This window comes from Drosophila willistoni, assembly GCF_018902025.1.
Source record: "Drosophila willistoni isolate 14030-0811.24 chromosome 2L unlocalized genomic scaffold, UCI_dwil_1.1 Seg168, whole genome shotgun sequence".
In the NCBI taxonomy this organism is placed as follows: domain Eukaryota; kingdom Metazoa; phylum Arthropoda; class Insecta; order Diptera; family Drosophilidae; genus Drosophila; species Drosophila willistoni.
In genome coordinates this window covers 7,822,323-7,841,546 of record NW_025814047.1, presented here as the reverse complement: position 1 = coordinate 7,841,546, position 19,224 = coordinate 7,822,323, and the positions used below count along the sequence as shown (strand labels likewise).

Sequence of the window (19,224 nt, the reverse complement as noted above, 5' to 3'; positions counted from 1 at the left end):
GCCACTAAACTTAAGTACGAATTAACAAATAGTTTGCAGATTATCGTGTTACTATTTACGCAAAAGAAAAAAGAAGTGATTAATTAATGCCAACAAAACGAAGTGCAAGGCAATTTTTGCATTGTTTGTTTTTTCGGTTACTTCTAGGACTTCTTTGCCGCTTTTAGTGTCTTGAAATGATCCTTCTCCTCGATATTCTCGGGTGGTTCACATTCGTAGGAGGTTCTCATTAACAAATCCTCGCTAAAGGCCTCTGTCTTCTGTAAATAATTAACAATCTGAGGCAACTGATCAAAGGGGCAGTCCAAATGTTGGCAATTATAAAATCTCTTTAATTCGGAGCCCATTAAAAAGCATTTCTCAAAGTTAATTAGTCCATTGGCCAGTCTATGGGACGAAGAACAAAGCTATAGAATGATTTATTAATAATTTATTTTACTTACTTATTTTCATGATTTTTATATATGGCCAATAAATCCTCGAGAATCAACTTAAAATAGGGTATAAGGGCACGATCAATTTTATTGGCCGTGGATTGTGCCGAACGCCAAATGGCTGTCTTCATGGTCGAGCGATAATTGTTGTAATTCGAACTCGAATCCATTTGGTGCTCTAGTCCATTTAATTTTGTGATTCCTTGAACTTTAGCCCACTGAGAAATAAAATTTAGTTAATTTTTTTTTTTAGTAAGTTGACATATTCTGATTATAGACTTACGGTCTTCTTTAGTCTGACTATGGCAGTCGTTTGAAGGGTTTTCACTATGGCCATTAGACTATTGAAATTCCCTACATTAAAACACTCCATGGCTGTGTCTATCCAAAAGTCAATCATTTGAGCACGCTGAGATTTTTTTCCAAGCTAAAATAGTAGATAAAAGATGTTTAGTCTTAGATTTTCAATGAGAATAAGATTGATCTGACCTTAAGGATTTCAGTGGCTGCTAACTGACTTAGGTGATGAAACCATTGAATATAGGCTTCTATATTAACTTCTGTTCTGCCATTGGCACTTAATGTTCCAGCCTTTGTCTGTTCAAGATTCGATTGCAGCTTTCCTTGGCTGAGAAGGTCGACAAATTCTTCAACTTGTATTTGCGATAGATAGGCATATTCAATCGCAAACAGTTGATGGGACAATTCGAAGGGATTGCTGCAAATGTTTATAATGTTGTCTGGTTTGTAAAAGCGCTTCAATGACTTAATACTGCTTTGTCGACCCAGAGAACTGCTCGAAGACTGTTTGATTAGCATAGACCGGAATTGGATTTGCCGATTAGACTCGATTTTCTCCAATCGCTGGGGTATTCCCAATTGTTGGAGTAAAGCCTGCTGTTTGTTTAACTCATGCATAAGGATTTCATTGTTAAAGTCGACAGGACATATTTGCACCCAGCGAGTTAGTAAATGAAGAAAGACTGTGTCCTGATATTTAACAGATGTCTTAGTCATTTCGGCAAAAAGTTCGGCGGGAGTAAGAAACATTCGCAATGTGACTAACAAGGCAAACTCAATGTCCTCATTTCGACGTTTAAACATCATTTGGAGCAGCTCATTGAGTGTTCCCGCCTTGGGCAGATCTTTGGCATACGATAGCTCTTCGTCAGGGTCTTGTTCTGTTATTCGCAATTGTTGGTGCTGGAATAGAAAATCTTAATTAGTCCTTCACTTCTCTTTCTAGCATTGCCTTACCAAAATGGAATTTGCATCGGATTCATCATCCGCTGAACTCGTAATGTCACAGTACAATGAATCAGTAATGGTATTGTCCGCCTTATTAGCATATGGGGGACCACCCATAGATACACTGTGAAATATGCCATCGTGGCCAGAGTCGCAGCTACTTATATTCGAGCTTTTGTCCCCCAGAGTCGTCGATGATGCCGAGCCAATAGCCGAACTAGTGTTCGACATTAGCGATACATTTGAGAAGGTTTGATTAAGCTGCCGCAAACGGTCGTCGGTGTCTGTCGCTTGGGAGGAGGCAAATGTCGAATTGGAACCATACTTCAGAGCATTCTCTGGTGTGGCTCGATTTAATGCCGACTGCTGTTTTGCAGGCTGCCAGATTTCCTTCTGATGTGACTGGTGATTGAAGTTCTCTTTGGTTTCCACCGTGCGCTCGTCCAGGATTTGGCCATTGCGAGAAACCAACACTTCCTCAGTGGTGGTAACGGAAGACTTGACGGTTAGAGAAGTTTCTACCTCAATCGGCTGCTGCGCCAGGCCGGCGCGGAAGAGAAGCTGATTTAACTGCTCCACCGACGGCATTTGGCCATCAAGCAGCGCTCGCTTAATGGCATTGGCATCATCAACTGGTATGCCGTCCAATTTAACTGGCACACCATTGATGAGCAAAACCTCTTCCTGCTGCAAGGAAGACGAAGTTTCGCAATCGACAATTTTTACATCCTTGCCGAAAAGAGATTCCACTGCATTCATTATATCCTCATCCATTTTGGGGAATATGCGATGTTGGATGGGGATGAGAGGATGGGTTAGTACGTGACACAACTGGTGCTGGGTGCAGGTGGTGTTGTTGTGGGCTTGGCCTTTGGTTGGTATAAATGCGAGACGATGACCCCAAAACTAAGCTGAGCTTGGCTGAGGGGACAAGGCAGGGCGGGGCTCTTTGGGATCAAACTCAATGCACAATGCACATTTCTGTAACAAGGGGAGAGGAGAGGAATAATATTAGTGGCAGTTGTTGTTATTGTATTTGGGTTGGGCTGGGCTGGGGCCTGGTTGCCAGACAAATCGTCCACTCTCTTGGCGCTTTGCACCCACCTGTAGGAACATGTTGTTGTCAGCGGTTAAGGGGGCCTTTCGTTCCCAATATTCGAGCCATTTCTATGGTTTATGCATTTTCGTTTAATTGTGTCTGTTTAGTCTATTTTGTGTGTTTCTTTAATTCTAATTAATTACCCCCTATTTTATGGCAAGCAACGGCCACACTGAAACCTGTGTTGCACTGGCCACACTGTCGATGTTTTTTCTTGGCGATTTGCGCGGCGATGCTTTTCGATACTCGAGATTTGAAATTGTTTGTGATTTATTAACTTATGATAACAATTTAATTTCAAACTATTGGATAACTGCACTCAAGAGCAATGCCGCAGAAGTTCTTGCCGCGAGGCAAACGGAAATAACCATCCTCACCCCAATTTTTATCCCAAGAGTTCTTGATAATCCAATAATCTTGACCCTTCTCGGAGCCATATCCCACCACAAGAACTGAATGATTGGGTTCATCATCATTGCACTTCTCGTCGGCATATATACCGCTCTTATAGAGCAGCAAGCTCTCCAATCCATTCAAAGAGCAAGCCAGAGGACCCAAAGTAGCAATAACTTTTTTCATTAGAGCCTCATCTTTTGGGGGAATCGAGGCAAATCCAGTGATCTGAGCGCCTGACAGAGAGTTCGTATATTTACAGGTCTCCTTGTTGTCTATATAAGGATATTGATCCGACTTCGAAATACCACGCTGCTTCTCATTAATAAAAGCCATGGCATATTCCTGATATCCACCGTCGCAGCCATTGAGACCGAAATCCAAGGAGCCGCAATCCACCAGATTTTGCTCCGAGAGATTTGGCAGTTTACCAGTTTTTCTAAAGACATGACCCTCTATGGCACCCGTAGTAGCGAATGCCCAACAGGAGCCGCAAGTGCCCTGATATTTCACAGAAGTAACTCCACCTTGTTGGCGCCAATCGAATGCATCAGGTACATTGCCACCTGGCTGCACATGGGCACTCTGACGACTGGCAGCAACCTTAGACCTATAAAGAAATCAAAGGATATGATTGGACATCATATGCAATATGCAATTCTTTTACTTACTCTCCCTGGTTGGATTTCCTACGACCAGTAAGTTGGGAAAGAAATTCGGCATTGGTTAAATCGGCAAATGCATTCACAGCCAATTTATATGTGGAAGTCCCTTTGCTGAATGCTTCATTGCCAGCATCCACCAAGTTTTTGCGGGCGGAAAATACATTTTCATGCAGGACTCGATCAGCTTCATTCAAATATGTCTTTCCCGATTGGGTCTAAAGGAATAGCATATCGATAAGTATATGAGAAATTCATGCAGGTATTCCAAATTTACTAAGAAATCGCCGAAGTTTTCCACATCTCTCAGAGCTGGAGGCGCTGGCAATCTGCTGGCTATACCGGCTAGTCTATCTTGAACTCGATTGGCCACGTTGCCAATAGCTGCGCCCAATCTTTGACCTGGTCTCAGTCCACCAAATTGAGCTGAAGCCAATCCGGCCAGTATCAAGGGAAATGCCACCAGAAATTTCATTGCGAGCTGTTTTAATAAAAACAAAAAAAATATTAGTTTTATTTCTTTTTAGTTCATTACCCGATGCAGGTCATATGATGATCAAATTTACGACTTTTTGATTAACAATCTCTCATATTAAATGAATTTTCTTAAACACTTAAAACTTTGATAACCACTTTATTTATTTTTGTTAAATTTTTCTTAAAAGTCTGGTATAAGCTTAGTTATTTTTGAATGTTTAAAAACACAATCCTTTTTTTCCTAATTTACAAATTGATGAATAGTTTCCAATTTGATTCATTGAAAGGTAAGTAAAGTGAATTTAAAATTATTTGAATTCATTCTGCGTAATCGAATGTAAGATGATTGTTTTAACACTACTTTTATTTAGAATTGATCAGCAACACTTATTATTAGTCTATAACTATTTGAGGCACAAAACTAAAATTCGTCTAACCTTCCAGATAGACTCGATTTAAATGACTGTTAGATGTTTAGGCCTATCACGGTCATTTTATACATCTCCTGCAAATTAACATGTAAAATCCAATAGATACAATATGAATACACAATATTTTGAAACGAGTATTTCTTGGAAATATATAAATAAATAACTGGATCTTAAATGAGTTAATTAACAAAATTTAGAACTCATCCTAACCCAGCAGATCCACAAAGCTCTGACCCGAAGCAAAAATGTTTAATATATGTATATGGGGAATCACTATCATTAGCTTCATATTAATAGGTGTTTAGCATATATTATTTAACATTGATTTATCTCTAACCGCCAAAGTTGTTTTTTGCTCAGTGAATGTTTGTTTACATTAATTCGATTAGATGGGGGAGAACTTGAAGACCTTACAGGCTTAGAGTTCAGAAGCGATTACATCTGATTATAGACATCGATGATGTGATTATTATCACCGAACTTGTCAATCAACAAACAACAATCTACATTTGCGAGGGCGGCTTCATAGGTTTGAAGTGAATTTATTAAATTATACATTAATCTTCTTTCGAGGGACGATCTGTTTATTTGACTAACTGTGAAACCCTTTTCTAACTAGATACTTGTAAAATTTCATATTCATATTTTATATAGATCGTATTGAATCTTTGGAAAACGATGATATCCTTTTAAATCACTAATTTTGAATTTCTAAAATCTGTTATTATAAGATTTTACATTTCACTTTTGAATATACTCATTTTAATTAATTATTTAAGACGACTATTGATCGGACATAGACATATTGATGACATGGCTTCTATAAATAGGTAGATAACTATATATTTTATTTAAAAGCGGTCCTGATGTAAAAATTTACGTAGACTTGGCAAAGTTTACCGCGTCAAAAATTTTGATTATGTATAATAAGTATTTCCTGTTTCACTTTATTTATTTATTCATTCATCATACATTACTTTAATATCGGTATAAAGGGTTTTTAAGTTATTTACTGCATTCACAAAGAATTTAATTCGGTGAGATCGGCATTGAAAATTCTAAATTGCTGCATTTTCTTTTGAGGGTCGAAGTTCAGGATTATAATAATTGTGGATTAATTTTCATTGCGGGTATTTTTATATTGATTTACACGTTATTAAGTATAATTTGCACTTTCTTAGAAGTAATAAAATTTATTTGAAACCTGTTCCAACGTAGTCACTGACTAACCTCTCACGTCGAGTTGATGTAAACGAATACCAGGTCCGACTCCTCAACTAGAGACTTTTATATAGACTTAGTCTAGCCATGTAAAAACCAGGGACGCAAATCTCAAAAGTGATGAGTTGACTTCTCTCTGACAGTCCCTCTCACTAACAGTCTCAATATTTATTAATAAGCATTTGATTGTTTCTGGCATTTGAATTACAGGAAAAATTTCAATAATACATAGTGAAAACTAGGTCAGTGATCCCTGATAATGCTAAAGAATACTCAATATTTCTCTGATCATATTTTATACGATGCATTTATAGGGTGAAAGTGTCTAAAATGAATGTAACAGGACAGAAGAAAGCATCTCCGTGGCCAAAAAAAAGTTGGGCGCTTCTTAATGGTAATGAGGATGTTCCTGATTATTCCTGAATATACATATAGTCCTTAGTGTAGCCTTCTTATTTCAACTCGTAGAGCAAACTTAGGAAATAAAAACAAATTTAAACTGCATTATATTGGAGGGATTCGGGTTTGAGCCGGTTTGCAGGTCTTGCGAATAAAAATTAAAATATTATAAATGAAACATTTTAATTTGTTGTTTAGAAAACTGGATTTCATTTGGGTTAATTAGCAATCTTAAAAAAAAAACGAGTTTTTGCTGAGAAAAATATCAGCAACATTGTGAGGTTGTTTTATGGCCCATCAAGTGTAATAATATTCTGTTTAAAATTATAGTTCCGATTTAATTTGCATTCAATCTTTCTATACAATGGGATAACTGCACTCCAAGGAAATGCCGCAGAAGTTCTGGCCACGAATCAAACGGAAGTAACCACTCTCACCCCAATTCTCGCCCCAAGAATTCTTGATAGTCCAATAGTCCTGACCATTTTCGCTGCCATATCCCACCACGAGCACTGCATGGTTAAGTTCCTGTCCATTGCATGTCTCATTGCTGAAGATGCCCTTCTCGTAGTGCAGCAAAGCTTCGTCGGCGAACAGAGAGCAACCCACGGGACCCAATGTGGCGACGACTTTCTTAAGAAGATCTTCATCGTTCGGGGTAACGGTAGCCAATCCATGGACATAGGCCTCAGCCTGTTTTTCCGTGTATGAGCAGACATCACGCTTATCTACGTAAGTGTATTTCGCTTCCGATGCAATACCTCGTTGAGCTTCCTTGAGGAAGGCAAAGGCGTATTCCTGGCATCCACCATCGCAGCCATTGAGTCCGAAGTTCAATGGGCCGCAATCCACCAAATTCTGCTCGGAGAGATTTGGCAATTGGTTAGTTTTCCTGAACAAGTGACCCTCAATGGCTCCAGTAGCGGCGAAAGTCCAACAGGATCCGCAAGTTCCCTGGTGCTTAACAGGAGTAACTCCACCCTTTTCACGCCAATCAAATGAATCCGGAATGGGCTCCGCTGGCACTTCAACTGCTTGGCGAGCTGCAGCAACTCTCGATCTGCAATTAATACATATCTCCTTTGAAATGACGAAATTCGACTAAAGCTTCTAGTGACTTACTCGCCCTCGGCAGACTTCTTGAAGCCAGTCAACTGTTTCAAGAACTCCAGATGGGTCAAATCGGAGAAGGCATTCACAGCCGAAGTGAAGGTTGAGGTTCCTGCGGCGAAAGCAGCATTTGCAGAATCCACTAAATTTTGGCTGCCCTCAAAGACACCCTGACGGAGGGCTTGCTCGGCTGCACTGGCATAAGTTTTACCAGTTTGTTGCTTTGCAAAAGAAAGAAAAACAATCCAGGTTATTCTGAGATGCCCATTTTAATGGGTTGGTCTCTATGTACCAGAAAGTCGCCAAAGTCTTGGACATTGTTGAGCAATGGAACTTGGGCCAGGCCTCCGCTTATGGAGCTGAAACCTTGCTGAGCTCCGCTAGCTAAAGTGTTTACACCTCCTGCGAGACCATTAGCAGCTCCTCCAGCAACGTTGCCCAGGCCGCGTAGTGCGCCACCTCCGAAAAATCCCTGGCCAGAGGCGAGTCCGACACAAACGGCAAGAACAAATACCGACAACTGCATGATGTCCTTTAAGATCGAAGGAGAGGAGATTTAAGTGAGTACTTAGTACAGGGAAGTTTAGTGCAAGGTTTTCGGAACTGCTGATAAATGAGATTTTGACATTTATTTTTAAAATCCGGAAGGCTGTTTTCAAATTATTAAATTTATGGAAATCCAAAATGCAATTTCGAATTAAAACAAAACGGGTTTTTCGTTTAGCACATTCACAATTCCATTCAAAACAAGTTTATTCCTTTTGCAATGAACAAATTAGTTCAATAGAAGAGTTTAATGTCTCTCCAACGAGAATCTTTAAGCACGAACCTTTCTCGAAGACAATCCCCGAAACTAATAACACAATTCGAGTGAACAAACCACGCTTTTATAGCAAATCGAAGACTGCGTTTTATCATCAAATAAATTCAATTAGTAGATATAAGAAGACAACATCATAGAAACGAAATGCCGGTTTTTGCATTTTTTGACGCAAACCAAATACACATACATAAAATACCTATACGAGTACAGTGAAACCTCGATATAACGAATCTGAGGGGGATCGCAAAATTATTCGTTATATCTATTGATTCGCTATAGGTACTGAAATGTAAAACCTTAGTCCTTTCAAGGGACTTAACAAAAAATTCGTTATATTGGGTTTTTCGTTATAACGAAGTTCGTTATATCGAGGTTTCACTGTATATATATCTATATCTATTGAATATAGTATATTCATTGACGTAGTTTTCAATCCCTCTAAGATCACATATCGCCTTGTCATATGATAAATAGCTGCATTTTATAACAATTAAATTTAAATTTCGAAGATTGAGACTTATATTAATTAAAAAAGTACGAAGTATTTTAAAACTTTTACTTTTTCAGATGGGTCGTCTCTTACTTGAAAATTATCCTGTAAATGATCTTGACCTTAAGACACAGTACTCTTGGAATCGGTATTTGCTGGCTCACAATATGATATCCTTTCTTTCTCCACCATTAAAATCGTATTATAGTTTAGGAATGTGTTGCACTTGCAAGCCATTCTTTTTGTCATTCTTTTTTCGCTTTATTTACTTGGAATTCCCAACTAGTTTTAGCAAGGTTTGATGATAAAACTTGGTGTCCAGTCCAGATTTAAATTTATTTATTTTTTTTCTGTATTTCAATTATTGTCATAAGCATTAAAATACTAATTAAGAAAAAAATTTTATTTGTTTTTGGCTAATGACAGTCCTGAGACTGTTTAAATAATCTAAATAGAAGTCGTCATAGTAGACTTGATTGTTTTTTATTTGTTTCAACTACGCCCATGTTCATGAAAGTGTTCCGAAAATAGATAAAAGTAATTAAATTTTGTTTGCAGTTTATAAAAGTTTTCAATGTTAATTAGCTAATGCAAAACCTCAACTTGAATTTCGACTGGGCAAAGGCAAAAAGAATTGTATTATATAAATGTGTTTCTATATGACATAACTACATGCATATAATAACTAGTTTATGCTATTGACTTAAATAATTATAAACAGTCAGTCGTGTGAATATTCATTAGGATCGAGCAACCAGTTTTTTGTTTGGGTTGTTTAACTATCTAATTAAAATGGCTTAATCTCCTAGTTTTTGGTCTATGCCTTCGTGTTCCGGCCGGTCTCCTGGTTCTCCTCATGTATGGGTGTAGCCTCACGCAAAAATACTATTGGCTGGGACAAATCGACGGGAGGTGATGCCCAGTTTTGAGTCATGGCAAAGCGCTGCGAAATTGGAATATACATAATATTAGCAAATTGATTTGGTTGATTATTAATTTTTAGCTTACCCCACTGGGTCCGTTTATTGAGCCATGTTGAGGCATTGCCAAAATCAAAGTGATGGCCGCTACAAAGATCACGAAAACTGAAATCAAAATGTTCTTCATTGCCTTTCACTGCAATTGCCGAATTTGCTGTAATGCCAAATGAACTGGGGGGAAGCTTTTTTATACCTAAACGAAAGGAAGAAAGAATGTTCTCATGCAATCGCTTCCTGATCATGAGCATTATCAGCGGATTGGATATAAATAACTGTAAACCGTGAGAGAAGCGGAGAAAGATGGGCTCGATCGATTACCAACTGGTTGAGGGTTAATACTTTTGCTTTCAGTGAAAAATAAATTAAGTGAATTTGAAGAAACATTGCTTTAACTCTTTGTTTGAACGTGATGTACCCCCACTTTTTGTTTGCTGTTGTTGTTGTTGTTGTTGTTTGTAGTTTTTTTTTTGTTATTAAAAGAGAAACGTTCGTTGGACTCTTTTATACATTTCAAGGTTGACTTTACATCTTCTTCTTTATTAACCAACGGCAACAGCTAAAGCAAAAGCAACATCAGTCAACAAAGCTTCAAACAAAGTCAGTTAGTCAGTCAGACAGACAGACAGACAGGCATTGCCATCTCTTCGCCGTTCTCGTCGCCGTCGTCGTCTGCATTTTAAGAAGAATGGGGCTTGAGATGAAGAGATCAGTGGCTAGAGTGAGGCGGGACGTAGCAGTTCTTGGGTTAATGTGTTCTGGCCACTGCCAGTCGACGTCGTGGTCGTCGTCGTCGTCGTCGTCCTCCTCCATCTACCATCGTTTCGACACACATAAAACTTGATGCGATGCGTCTGACTCCTCTGCCTCCACACAATCCTCCACCTCCTCCTTCCACTCGTCATTTCTTTCGTTAAATCCTCTTTAAATTAAGAAAGATGATTTGCAGATTTGTGATGATGCAGTCACGCACCAAAGAGCGAGCTATGAAGAACAAGAAGAATCACCATATGATGTAAGGTCGGCTTAACGCTATGTGGACTATGGGTCCAAATGTAATAAAAAACCAAAGGGCAAAGCTAACTTCGATCATGCCGAAATTTATATACCCTTACACATTGTCAAGCTACTCCTTTGCAACAGGTGGAATCACTCGATTTTATGGAAACAAAGCCGATTTCGAGTTTATCAGGTGTATGTACGATGTATGATGTACCTTTCTGATATTACTTTTGAACTCAATATTTCCTGTGGGAAAGCCAAAAGCTACAAATGTTAAATCCTATCAATCAGTTGAAAAATAATCAAAATATTGATATAAAACTCCAATTTCCATCGATCGATGGTTTAGAAGCGACATATACGATATTACAGTCCGATCTTTATAAATTTTGGCACGAAAGTTTTAATATAATATGCTATGTTTTGTGCTAATATGTTTTAATATGCTTAAAACATCTATCCTATCCCATTTAGTTAATAGATAGCTATAGTATAATGTGTTTGTCTGTCTTTTCTATTGTGTATTTTGTCCACGCGATTCGTGCCGTGCGTTATACGGCTGCACCCCTCGGTCGGTCGGGTGGGAGGTGGGCAGTTATCTGCTTGGGCTCGCGCGTAACAGGCTTTGTCCTGGTGTTGTAGGGGCCACTTGAACGTACTGCGCATAGTATCGTCAACGTCCGCTATATAATAATAAACCAACAAATATTAAGTTTATTTGTAAAGTTCCTTATCTCTAACTAAATTTCCAATCGTTACAGAAATATTAGATTTTTCAAGACTTTAAACAAATTACTCTCCGTTACTTACCCACGATTCTATTTTTTATCGATTGTTCCTATGAGTGTAGTGTTAAATATCGGTTCGTAATGCAAAATTTTATCTCTAGCTTTAACGGTCTATTTGAACTCGTCCCGTCGTGCTAAGCCAGAAAAAAGTACCTATCGAAGACGAGAATTAATATCCCCGTTTTAATAGGGTAAGCTACAAAAAAAAAAACGGAAAGAAATTTATTAAATTTTAGGATTTTTTAAGTGCCGTAGCAGTTAATTTATGATTATTAGACTCCCAACTTAGTCATAAATCATCAAATAGTTTATTTCAAAAAAAACATTTTTTGTGTAAGTTCCGCTGAAATATATCAAACACACATATTTGGATGGATTTTAAAATTAAAGGCCATGACTTATTTGACTTGGAATTGTAAATATCTTATCGTACTAACGGACACGATTTAGGAGTAGATATAGACTAGCTACGGGCGTCTGTCTATGTAGTGTCTAACAATTGCTTAACATTTCTTGTTGATTAATACATTTTAAGAAATAAAAGATGCAATTTTCAATTAAGTGGGTTAAACTTTTTATTCTTTGTGATTTTTGTACTTTAGTTTAAGTTAATGCTGAATATTGTGTTTTTATTGATTTTGAGAAACTTAATATGGATCTATTGGAATTGGAAGCATTTTACTATGTATTTCTAATTACTATTATTAACCACTATAATTACAACAATAAACATGTAACGAACATTAAGAAATTTAATTTCACCTACTGGAGCGCCCGTTTATTTTCTATTTCATTACGCCATAATCTAAATTTTTACGAGTTGATTATGGATGATAATAAAATATTTTAGATAAAGTAAGTCATTAATAAATATTATTCTTTGAACCCTGCGACAACTGCAACTAAACATTGCAACGATTTCGTTTAATCAATTAAACTCTGCTTCTAGAGCTAACATATATATTATATTTTCTTACTAATTCCTGTAGCAAACCGTCTGATTTCTTGTCTAAGAAACACCATATTATTATTTACTAATTTTTTTTTAATGTATTATTTGAAGCAAAATTTGAAAAGAACAAACAAACAAAGAATCATTCGGTTCGCAAAGTTATCGGAATCCTTTTTGTCCGCAAAAATTTGATACATGAAACAGTTTGTATTTATTTTATGGGAACAAAGAATACTGAATCTAAAACTTTGATAGATAAATTTGCAATTTGTGATCTAACTTTTAAAATTTCTTTAGCTATAGAAAACTTTATAATGTCCAGAACTGCATAAAGTCGTTATTTGTATACCATTTCAAAAAGAGTGTATTAACCTTGATCAGAAGTGGCCATCGCAAAGACTTAACCCCAAACATATAAATCACGACAGGATGAAATCAAATGGGCACATTCATCTGTCCAATTTGATCAACACAAACTCCCCTTTAATTCTTAAACATTGTACTGCAACTTAGCATGTTGTTTTCTACACAATGTATAATTTTCTGCCAATATCTATTAATCTATGAATCTGATTTTAAAATAAGTAATGAGGCATTGTTTGCGGCTGGATGCGCCTATGTTCTCCTTTCAAATTAAGAGAATATTTGAGTATTAAAGGATATTAATTACAGGTCTGCATTTATTTCCAGCTCCATGTACAGTAGTGCAATGTACTTAAAAGTACTTTACAATAGTCAATCAAAGTATTATTCATTACGTCAAGTAATGCATTTTTCGAAAGATCCTTTTCGATTGCTAAAAACCTTAAACTTATACCATAAAGATGAAAAATAAAATGTTCTTGCATTCAAATATTGAACATATGTACATTCCATGTTCTTGACCTCCTGATTTTTCGTATCCTTACTGATGGTTCATCAATAAGAAACTCTTTGTACAGTAAGTAAACTGCATAATAAGAGAGTGTACACTGAAAAGACATTTATGACAAGTACTCATTTTCAGAATAAATGATTCAATATCCCCTTTGAATACATTCAAGCAGATGTCTAAAATGAATCCCTTATAATGTAATTGAAAGGAGAAACCAGTTTAAAATTATGTGCAAAATGTTTGTTTTTTCTTTATTTAATTTCCGTTATAAGTATGTAATTACTACAGGGAGAAGGGAAGGTGCCTTAAACTTTGATCGTTTTGGGAGTCCGCAGAGAGAAGCGTCATTTTGTCCTTACTCCTTGTTCGCAAAATGTCCATTCCTCAGTGGAACCGCGTTATTAAAGTCTTAGGTCACCCCAAACACACAACACCAAAAGCTTAGTCAACTATTATGGATTGATAGTGATTGTTTTTAGTTCAGTTGTTGGGCACAAAGGTTTTGCCCAGGACCCGCATAGCATTCGAGTAGTCCGAGTCGATTTGCGGGATGATCTGTTGCTCATTGGGACGCAGGGTGCGTATCAGGTCGCTAAGCGAGAGGGAAGACTGTGGAGTAATCTCATCCTTGGCACGCTCCTGTGAACTGGTCATCTTCTCAAAGTCCTGGGCAATCTGCTTGAGACGCACCTCAATGGCTGGCGATTCCGTCGAGCTGGGCAGAGCATCAATGTGGCCCGAAAATTCAGCTTCTGCTTCCGCTTCGGACTGCTGAGGCTCTGCCGAAGTCTGCGATGGCTTTTCCTTTTCCTGTCGCTGCGATTCTTCATCATCATTTTCAGCATCGGCTTCGTCATGGTGCTGCAACTCATGGGAATGGGACTGCAACTGAAGCTGCAACTCCTCAATGGAGTGCATCTCGTTGTTGTGCAGCTCATTGTCGTTTAGTGGGAAAACATGCTCCTTAACGTCATCGCCATTGCCGTTCAGTTCGCGAGCGTGCTCATTGAAGGTGCCGCCATCGTGCTCGTGCTCCTCCTCCGAGTCGGCATCTGTCTCGCTCTCACCGCCCTCGGGCCCCTCGTGTTCGTCGTGCTCCTCGGCATCCGCCTCCGCCTCTAGGTCGGCATCAACGTCAACATCGGTGGCATCCGCATCGGAATAGGAGCGATGATCGTGATTCAGCTTGAACGACATGAACGATGGCTCAGCAGCGCTATCGGCGGCAATGCCAATGGCTGGCGATGATTTGGCCGCTTTGGCTGCCGAGAACAGAGAGCCTGTCGAACTGCCAGCTGCACTGGTGGATAGCAGGAGGGGAAGTGGTGTCGTGGTTGGAGCAGCGGCATGCAAATCCAACAGGGAGGCGGGGGTTCTTGGTGTAGTCGAGGTAATGGGGCGTCTGGAAGGAACACAAGATCAGGAGAGAGAAAAAAGAAGAAGCGAGAAAATTTAGTTTTTTAATTTTTTAGCTCTCGAGGGAATTTCTCAATTGATTTTAGCAGTGCAGATCAGAAGGCGGAGTTAGTGCGATAGAGCGAGCTTTAGGCTAAATTTAGTTAGTTGAACACAAATCTTCATGACAACAACAACAACAACAACAACAATAAAAAGAACAGCAACAATATCATCTAAGGAAAGCTAAGCCCCAAACCACCAAAAATTCTGGCGACAGATTCGCCAGATGAAAAATATATTATTTGTGTTTGTGTTTTGGTTTTTCTTTTTGGCGCTCATATGGGAAAGTTTGAAAATATTCAGAAATTTGTGCAATCATCGCGCGGCAAATGGTCAAGTCCTTTGATAAAGGACTTTTAGGTGCCAACTTTAACTTGAATTCATGACAAATTCCTAGATCGATTGCATAAATTTCTTGTGCATTTCCAATTTGTAAATATTTCCCATTGGCGTCTACAAAAAAAGGGGGAAAGGTTGATCTATTTGTTTCTTGATTTAATTTTTTTTGTTTTGGTTTTAGTTAGTAAAAAGTTAGCTGCTAGCTTCGCATTAGTCTTTGTCTTTATTATTTGTATGTAATTCATGTGTGTGTGTGTGTGTGTGTGTGTGGAGAAATGGTAAAAAAGATTTGTAACGATTTGGGGTTTAGCTCACCTATGTTTGTTTAGTCTGATTTTTTTTTCTTTTCTTTTTTTTTGATTTGTTTTTGGATTTGGGGTTCTTTACTTTTTTCGATGTGTGTGTTTGCTTTGTGGTCAACTAAATTAACTTTTATTTAATCACGTATAAATATGTTTTATATTTTACTGCTTAATTAAGGACATTTGTTTAATTTGCCACTTTGGGGCAAAGTTCGTATAGCGAAATTAATTATATTATTATTATCATTTTTATTGATTTATTTTTTATTATGATGTTTTGATGTGTCTGCTTTTTTCTTTCATTATGGTTATATGGTTTTCTGATTTAGTGTGTTTGAAATTTTTTTTTTTTGTATTTTATTTAATTTATTTTATTTTTTTTTTCTGGCTCTTTAGTAGTCCTTTTGTTGTCCTTACCCCTGCGCAGAAGACACTGGGATGCTGCCATAGTTGTAGTAGTAGCAGCGGGTCTGTTCACAAATGAAGTCCTTAACGGCCGAACAGTCCTCGGGCATCCATTTCAGAGTGGGCTGCTTCAGGATAACGCATCCTTTTTCGGCGCCACTGCTGCTACAGAGAGAGTTGTGAGAATTCGTTAGGAGAGAAAAAATAGAGATATGTACAACGGTGTGTGTGTGTGTGTGTATTCCCCCCCTCAAGGACCCACCTCCACGCTCCAAACAAGACTTACCTGTCCCGTGCTGTGCGCTGAGGGGAAGTGTTGCTATTGTGATCAACGGGATCGAGTAGGCCAGCCTGAATGGCATCGGCCGAGTTTTCAAAGAAATCAAAGGTGGCATTGAACGGTAAACCGGTGCTCATCCATAGGAACATGCCCGTGCCCAAGCGATTTCCGGATGTCCAGAAATCATAGTTACCATAGCCGGCATTCTTCAGATATGTGGTCATGGATTCGGCCTTCTCCTTGGTTTCAAACGAAGCCAACTGCAGGCCCAGCGATCGGCAATATTGGTAGGCCAAAAAGTAATTCAATTCCGGTGAATAGGGATTCATTCGGCTAATGAAGTACTGCACGCCATCCAAATGTATGGTAGTAATGCGTTGACCTGTCGTACAAGAACAAAAATAATAAAATTCGCAAAGTTTAACAGATTAATCAGAGTACAAACTATCTTAATCCTATCCTAACATCAAAGCATTATCAGATTCGATGACTAGTTGTCTCAATGATATTGCAATTTTAAGTACTTTTTCCTCTTTGCAGAAATGAATTAAATTTGAGTTAATTCCAATGGGGTCAATAAACTTGCTAAAACCAAATCTGGAGCTCAGCATAGAGACCTCGCTCTGAATACTTAAACATTTCAGGTGGAGGGGAAATGAGAATCGGCGATTGCGTAAACCCGTAACGGTCTACGAATGCGTAATATCATTAAATAGGATTACCAAAAATAAAGCAGCAACAAGGAAGAAGAAGACCAAGAAGAGCTAATAAAACTTTAGACTTTTGTCGGTAGTGTCTGATTCATTACCGTAATAAGACTAACAATAATAATAATGATAATGATGATGACCAGGTCTCTGACCTTCCAGGGGAGAAGGAAAGACCCAGCTAATTACGTGAAAGCTGATGAGATATAATAGGCCCGATGATGACATTAATTAGCTCGATGGTCAAAACCAAACGAAGAAACGACAGAGAGAGAGAGAGGGAGCAGAGGCTAAGAGGAATAGGGGAAATCTTTTTTGGAAGTTCTTAAAAATAAAATCACTGGACACAAGATGATAGATGTACATATGTGTCTGCTTTCATTCAGACTCGTTCGGACAATGCAAGATGACAATGACTTTTGGCCCTGAGGGGGGACAAGCAGCCGCCATCAACCATCGACTAGCAACCAGCAACCAGCAACAGGTAGCTAAAAAAGGTCTGACTGAGGTCCAAGTGTATATAAGAAAAATAAACACCCGATGCCAAAGAAATTTACGTTCTTCTTTTTGTTCGATTCTCTGATTCTCTAGGCAAACCGCTGGCCCCTCTATTTATGGCACTTGTCATGGACTCTGGTCTCTTCCTAGGTCTGTCTCTAGCTAAAGGTATTGGTTCGAGGGCCAATATTTGTTTCTGTCTCTGTTGGTGTCGCGGTATACATATGTATATATACATACACATAAGTGCTCGCTGAGTGTGCCCTCTCTCTGTGTGTGTGTGTTTATTTCCGGCAATTTAAATGCAAGACACATGCAGAGTCCAAGCCGAAGGTAAAGTCTTGGGTCTTCTCTGTGATTTAAGGCAAGCAAAATATAAAAAAAAAAAAACTGAAGAAAAAAAACCCTGATGAATAGATGACGTTTTTGAATAGACTTAACTCCTCAGAATTATAATTTTTTCTTTTCATTTTCATATCAGATTAAAATATCTGTTGCCAATCTAAGCCCGTACATCAGAATTTGAAAGAAGGTTAGCATTTTTCCTCTTTTGCCTCTCTGTTCGAGAGATAACAAGAAGGAATTGCACTTAATTTGACACTGACTTGGAATCTGCTGACTCTGTGATCCCAATAATTGAGGAGCATTTTACCCCGTGGCCAGGTTTAACTTCAACTCCATTCCGAACTCCATCCTCTACTATAATTTCAGGGTAATTACCCCCTCTTTTACCCATCCACAGATAGATGGATAGTTATTGGATAGACCAAACGCGAATCTAGCACGTCTCTAATGATGCCACTCAAAGTCAGGAGAGCCAAGTGAGGCCCCCGAAAAGGAAATGATGGTATGGCTAGTTATTTAAGTTGGCACCTAACATCCCTCCGGCTGAAATGATTATTATGGACTGGCACTGGGACTTGGGGAGCAGTTGTTGGTAGTTGGAACTTCTACTACAATTGGCGCTCAAGAAAACGGGACCAATGCAATCAGAATTGGTCTGGGGTAATCGATCAGCCTCATACAACAAAGAACAACTTGGAAAAAAAAACCCACTCACAGAGCTAACTTAATGACTCAGAGTCCCAGGTACATACATATATAATAAATGATGGGAAGCAAATTATCCGCTTTTTTTCCTTCTCTCAGAAAGTTTTTATGGGACCATTTGAAAAGCCATTAAAAGTTACTATTGGTAGTACATGCCTATATCTTGTTATTGAAATATTTTCTTAAACTTTGACATCTGATCATAAACACTCTTGGATAATTTACATTGAATAAAGGAGTGCTGGTCCTCAGAGTGCTAAGGAGATGTTTTTTTTTTTTTTTTACTAACCTGCAGCGCATGCCAAAAGGCTTAGCAAACAAAACAAAATGATTTTGGCCATTTTCTTTACGTTGGTTGGTGATTTGTCAAGTTAATGTTAACTTTTCGTTAATAGTGGTCACGCGAGGATCTAACTGAAGATTGAGTTAATAAGAATTCTCGGGATCGGAATCACTAGACAACACGACGCGTTCACTGCAAGCCTTCGCCTTCGACTGAACACTGAATGATCTGGCCAATATCAGGCAACCAACCAAATGTCCGTCAAGACGAACTGGAACTGGAAGACGTCGACTGAAGGTGATGACGCTGAGAAAGAAGAAGAACGCCAAGAATAATTCCAAATTCCAGGTCTCGCAGCTTAACTTCCTCTTCCAATGAGCGCGAGTTGGGAACGAAGTGAAACGAAACAAAGGTAAACACATATACACGCATACACACACACACACACACATGCATGCACAAACTCACAGAACGATCTCAAGGCGTGAGACAAGAGAGGCATCTTTAATCCTTGCACTCAAC

The 19,224-nt window shown here is 38.5% G+C and overlaps 5 protein-coding genes across 6 annotated transcripts; all 5 read right to left on the bottom strand.

The window, feature by feature from the left end:
• Nucleotides 1–29: 29 nt before the first annotated feature.
• Nucleotides 30–2,978, bottom strand: LOC6652101 (ras-GEF domain-containing family member 1B). Its single transcript, XM_002074854.3, has 6 exons — nt 2,787–2,978; nt 1,692–2,663; nt 924–1,637; nt 718–861; nt 444–652; nt 30–387 (listed from the first exon to the last, which is right to left on the bottom strand). Exons 2-6 carry the CDS (start codon nt 2,454–2,456, stop codon nt 144–146), a joined length of 2,076 nt encoding a protein of 691 aa, XP_002074890.1. The 5' UTR covers nt 2,457–2,663; nt 2,787–2,978; the 3' UTR covers nt 30–143.
• Nucleotides 2,979–3,033: 55 nt separating this feature from the next.
• LOC6652102 (procathepsin L) lies at nt 3,034–5,918 on the bottom strand. Its single transcript, XM_023180999.1, has 4 exons — nt 5,722–5,918; nt 4,114–4,317; nt 3,846–4,054; nt 3,034–3,784 (listed from the first exon to the last, which is right to left on the bottom strand). Exons 2-4 carry the CDS (start codon nt 4,309–4,311, stop codon nt 3,079–3,081), a joined length of 1,113 nt encoding a protein of 370 aa, XP_023036767.1. The 5' UTR covers nt 4,312–4,317; nt 5,722–5,918; the 3' UTR covers nt 3,034–3,078.
• A 763-nt stretch (nt 5,919–6,681) lies between these two features.
• LOC6652103 (procathepsin L) lies at nt 6,682–8,316 on the bottom strand. Its single transcript, XM_002074856.4, has 4 exons — nt 8,304–8,316; nt 7,767–8,006; nt 7,487–7,695; nt 6,682–7,424 (listed from the first exon to the last, which is right to left on the bottom strand). The coding sequence occupies exons 2-4, from the start codon at nt 7,998–8,000 to the stop codon at nt 6,722–6,724; spliced, it is 1,146 nt and encodes a 381-aa protein (XP_002074892.1). The 5' UTR covers nt 8,001–8,006; nt 8,304–8,316; the 3' UTR covers nt 6,682–6,721.
• A 1,205-nt stretch (nt 8,317–9,521) lies between these two features.
• Nucleotides 9,522–9,939, bottom strand: LOC6652104. The gene is made up of 2 exons (XM_002074857.2): nt 9,796–9,939; nt 9,522–9,730 (listed from the first exon to the last, which is right to left on the bottom strand). The coding sequence occupies exons 1-2, from the start codon at nt 9,892–9,894 to the stop codon at nt 9,605–9,607; spliced, it is 225 nt and encodes a 74-aa protein (XP_002074893.1). The 5' UTR covers nt 9,895–9,939; the 3' UTR covers nt 9,522–9,604.
• A 3,666-nt stretch (nt 9,940–13,605) lies between these two features.
• On the bottom strand, nt 13,606–18,944 carry LOC6652147. Of its 2 annotated transcripts, none has more exons than XM_002074859.4 (4): nt 18,709–18,944; nt 16,171–16,546; nt 15,897–16,049; nt 13,606–14,782 (listed from the first exon to the last, which is right to left on the bottom strand). In XM_002074859.4, the coding sequence occupies exons 1-4, from the start codon at nt 18,758–18,760 to the stop codon at nt 13,861–13,863; spliced, it is 1,503 nt and encodes a 500-aa protein (XP_002074895.2). In that variant the 5' UTR covers nt 18,761–18,944; the 3' UTR covers nt 13,606–13,860. The 2 variants fall into 2 exon arrangements, with proteins under 2 accessions (XP_002074895.2, XP_015032057.2); XM_015176571.3 differs by having other exon boundaries at nt 15,897–16,046.
• Nucleotides 18,945–19,224: the final 280 nt, after the last annotated feature.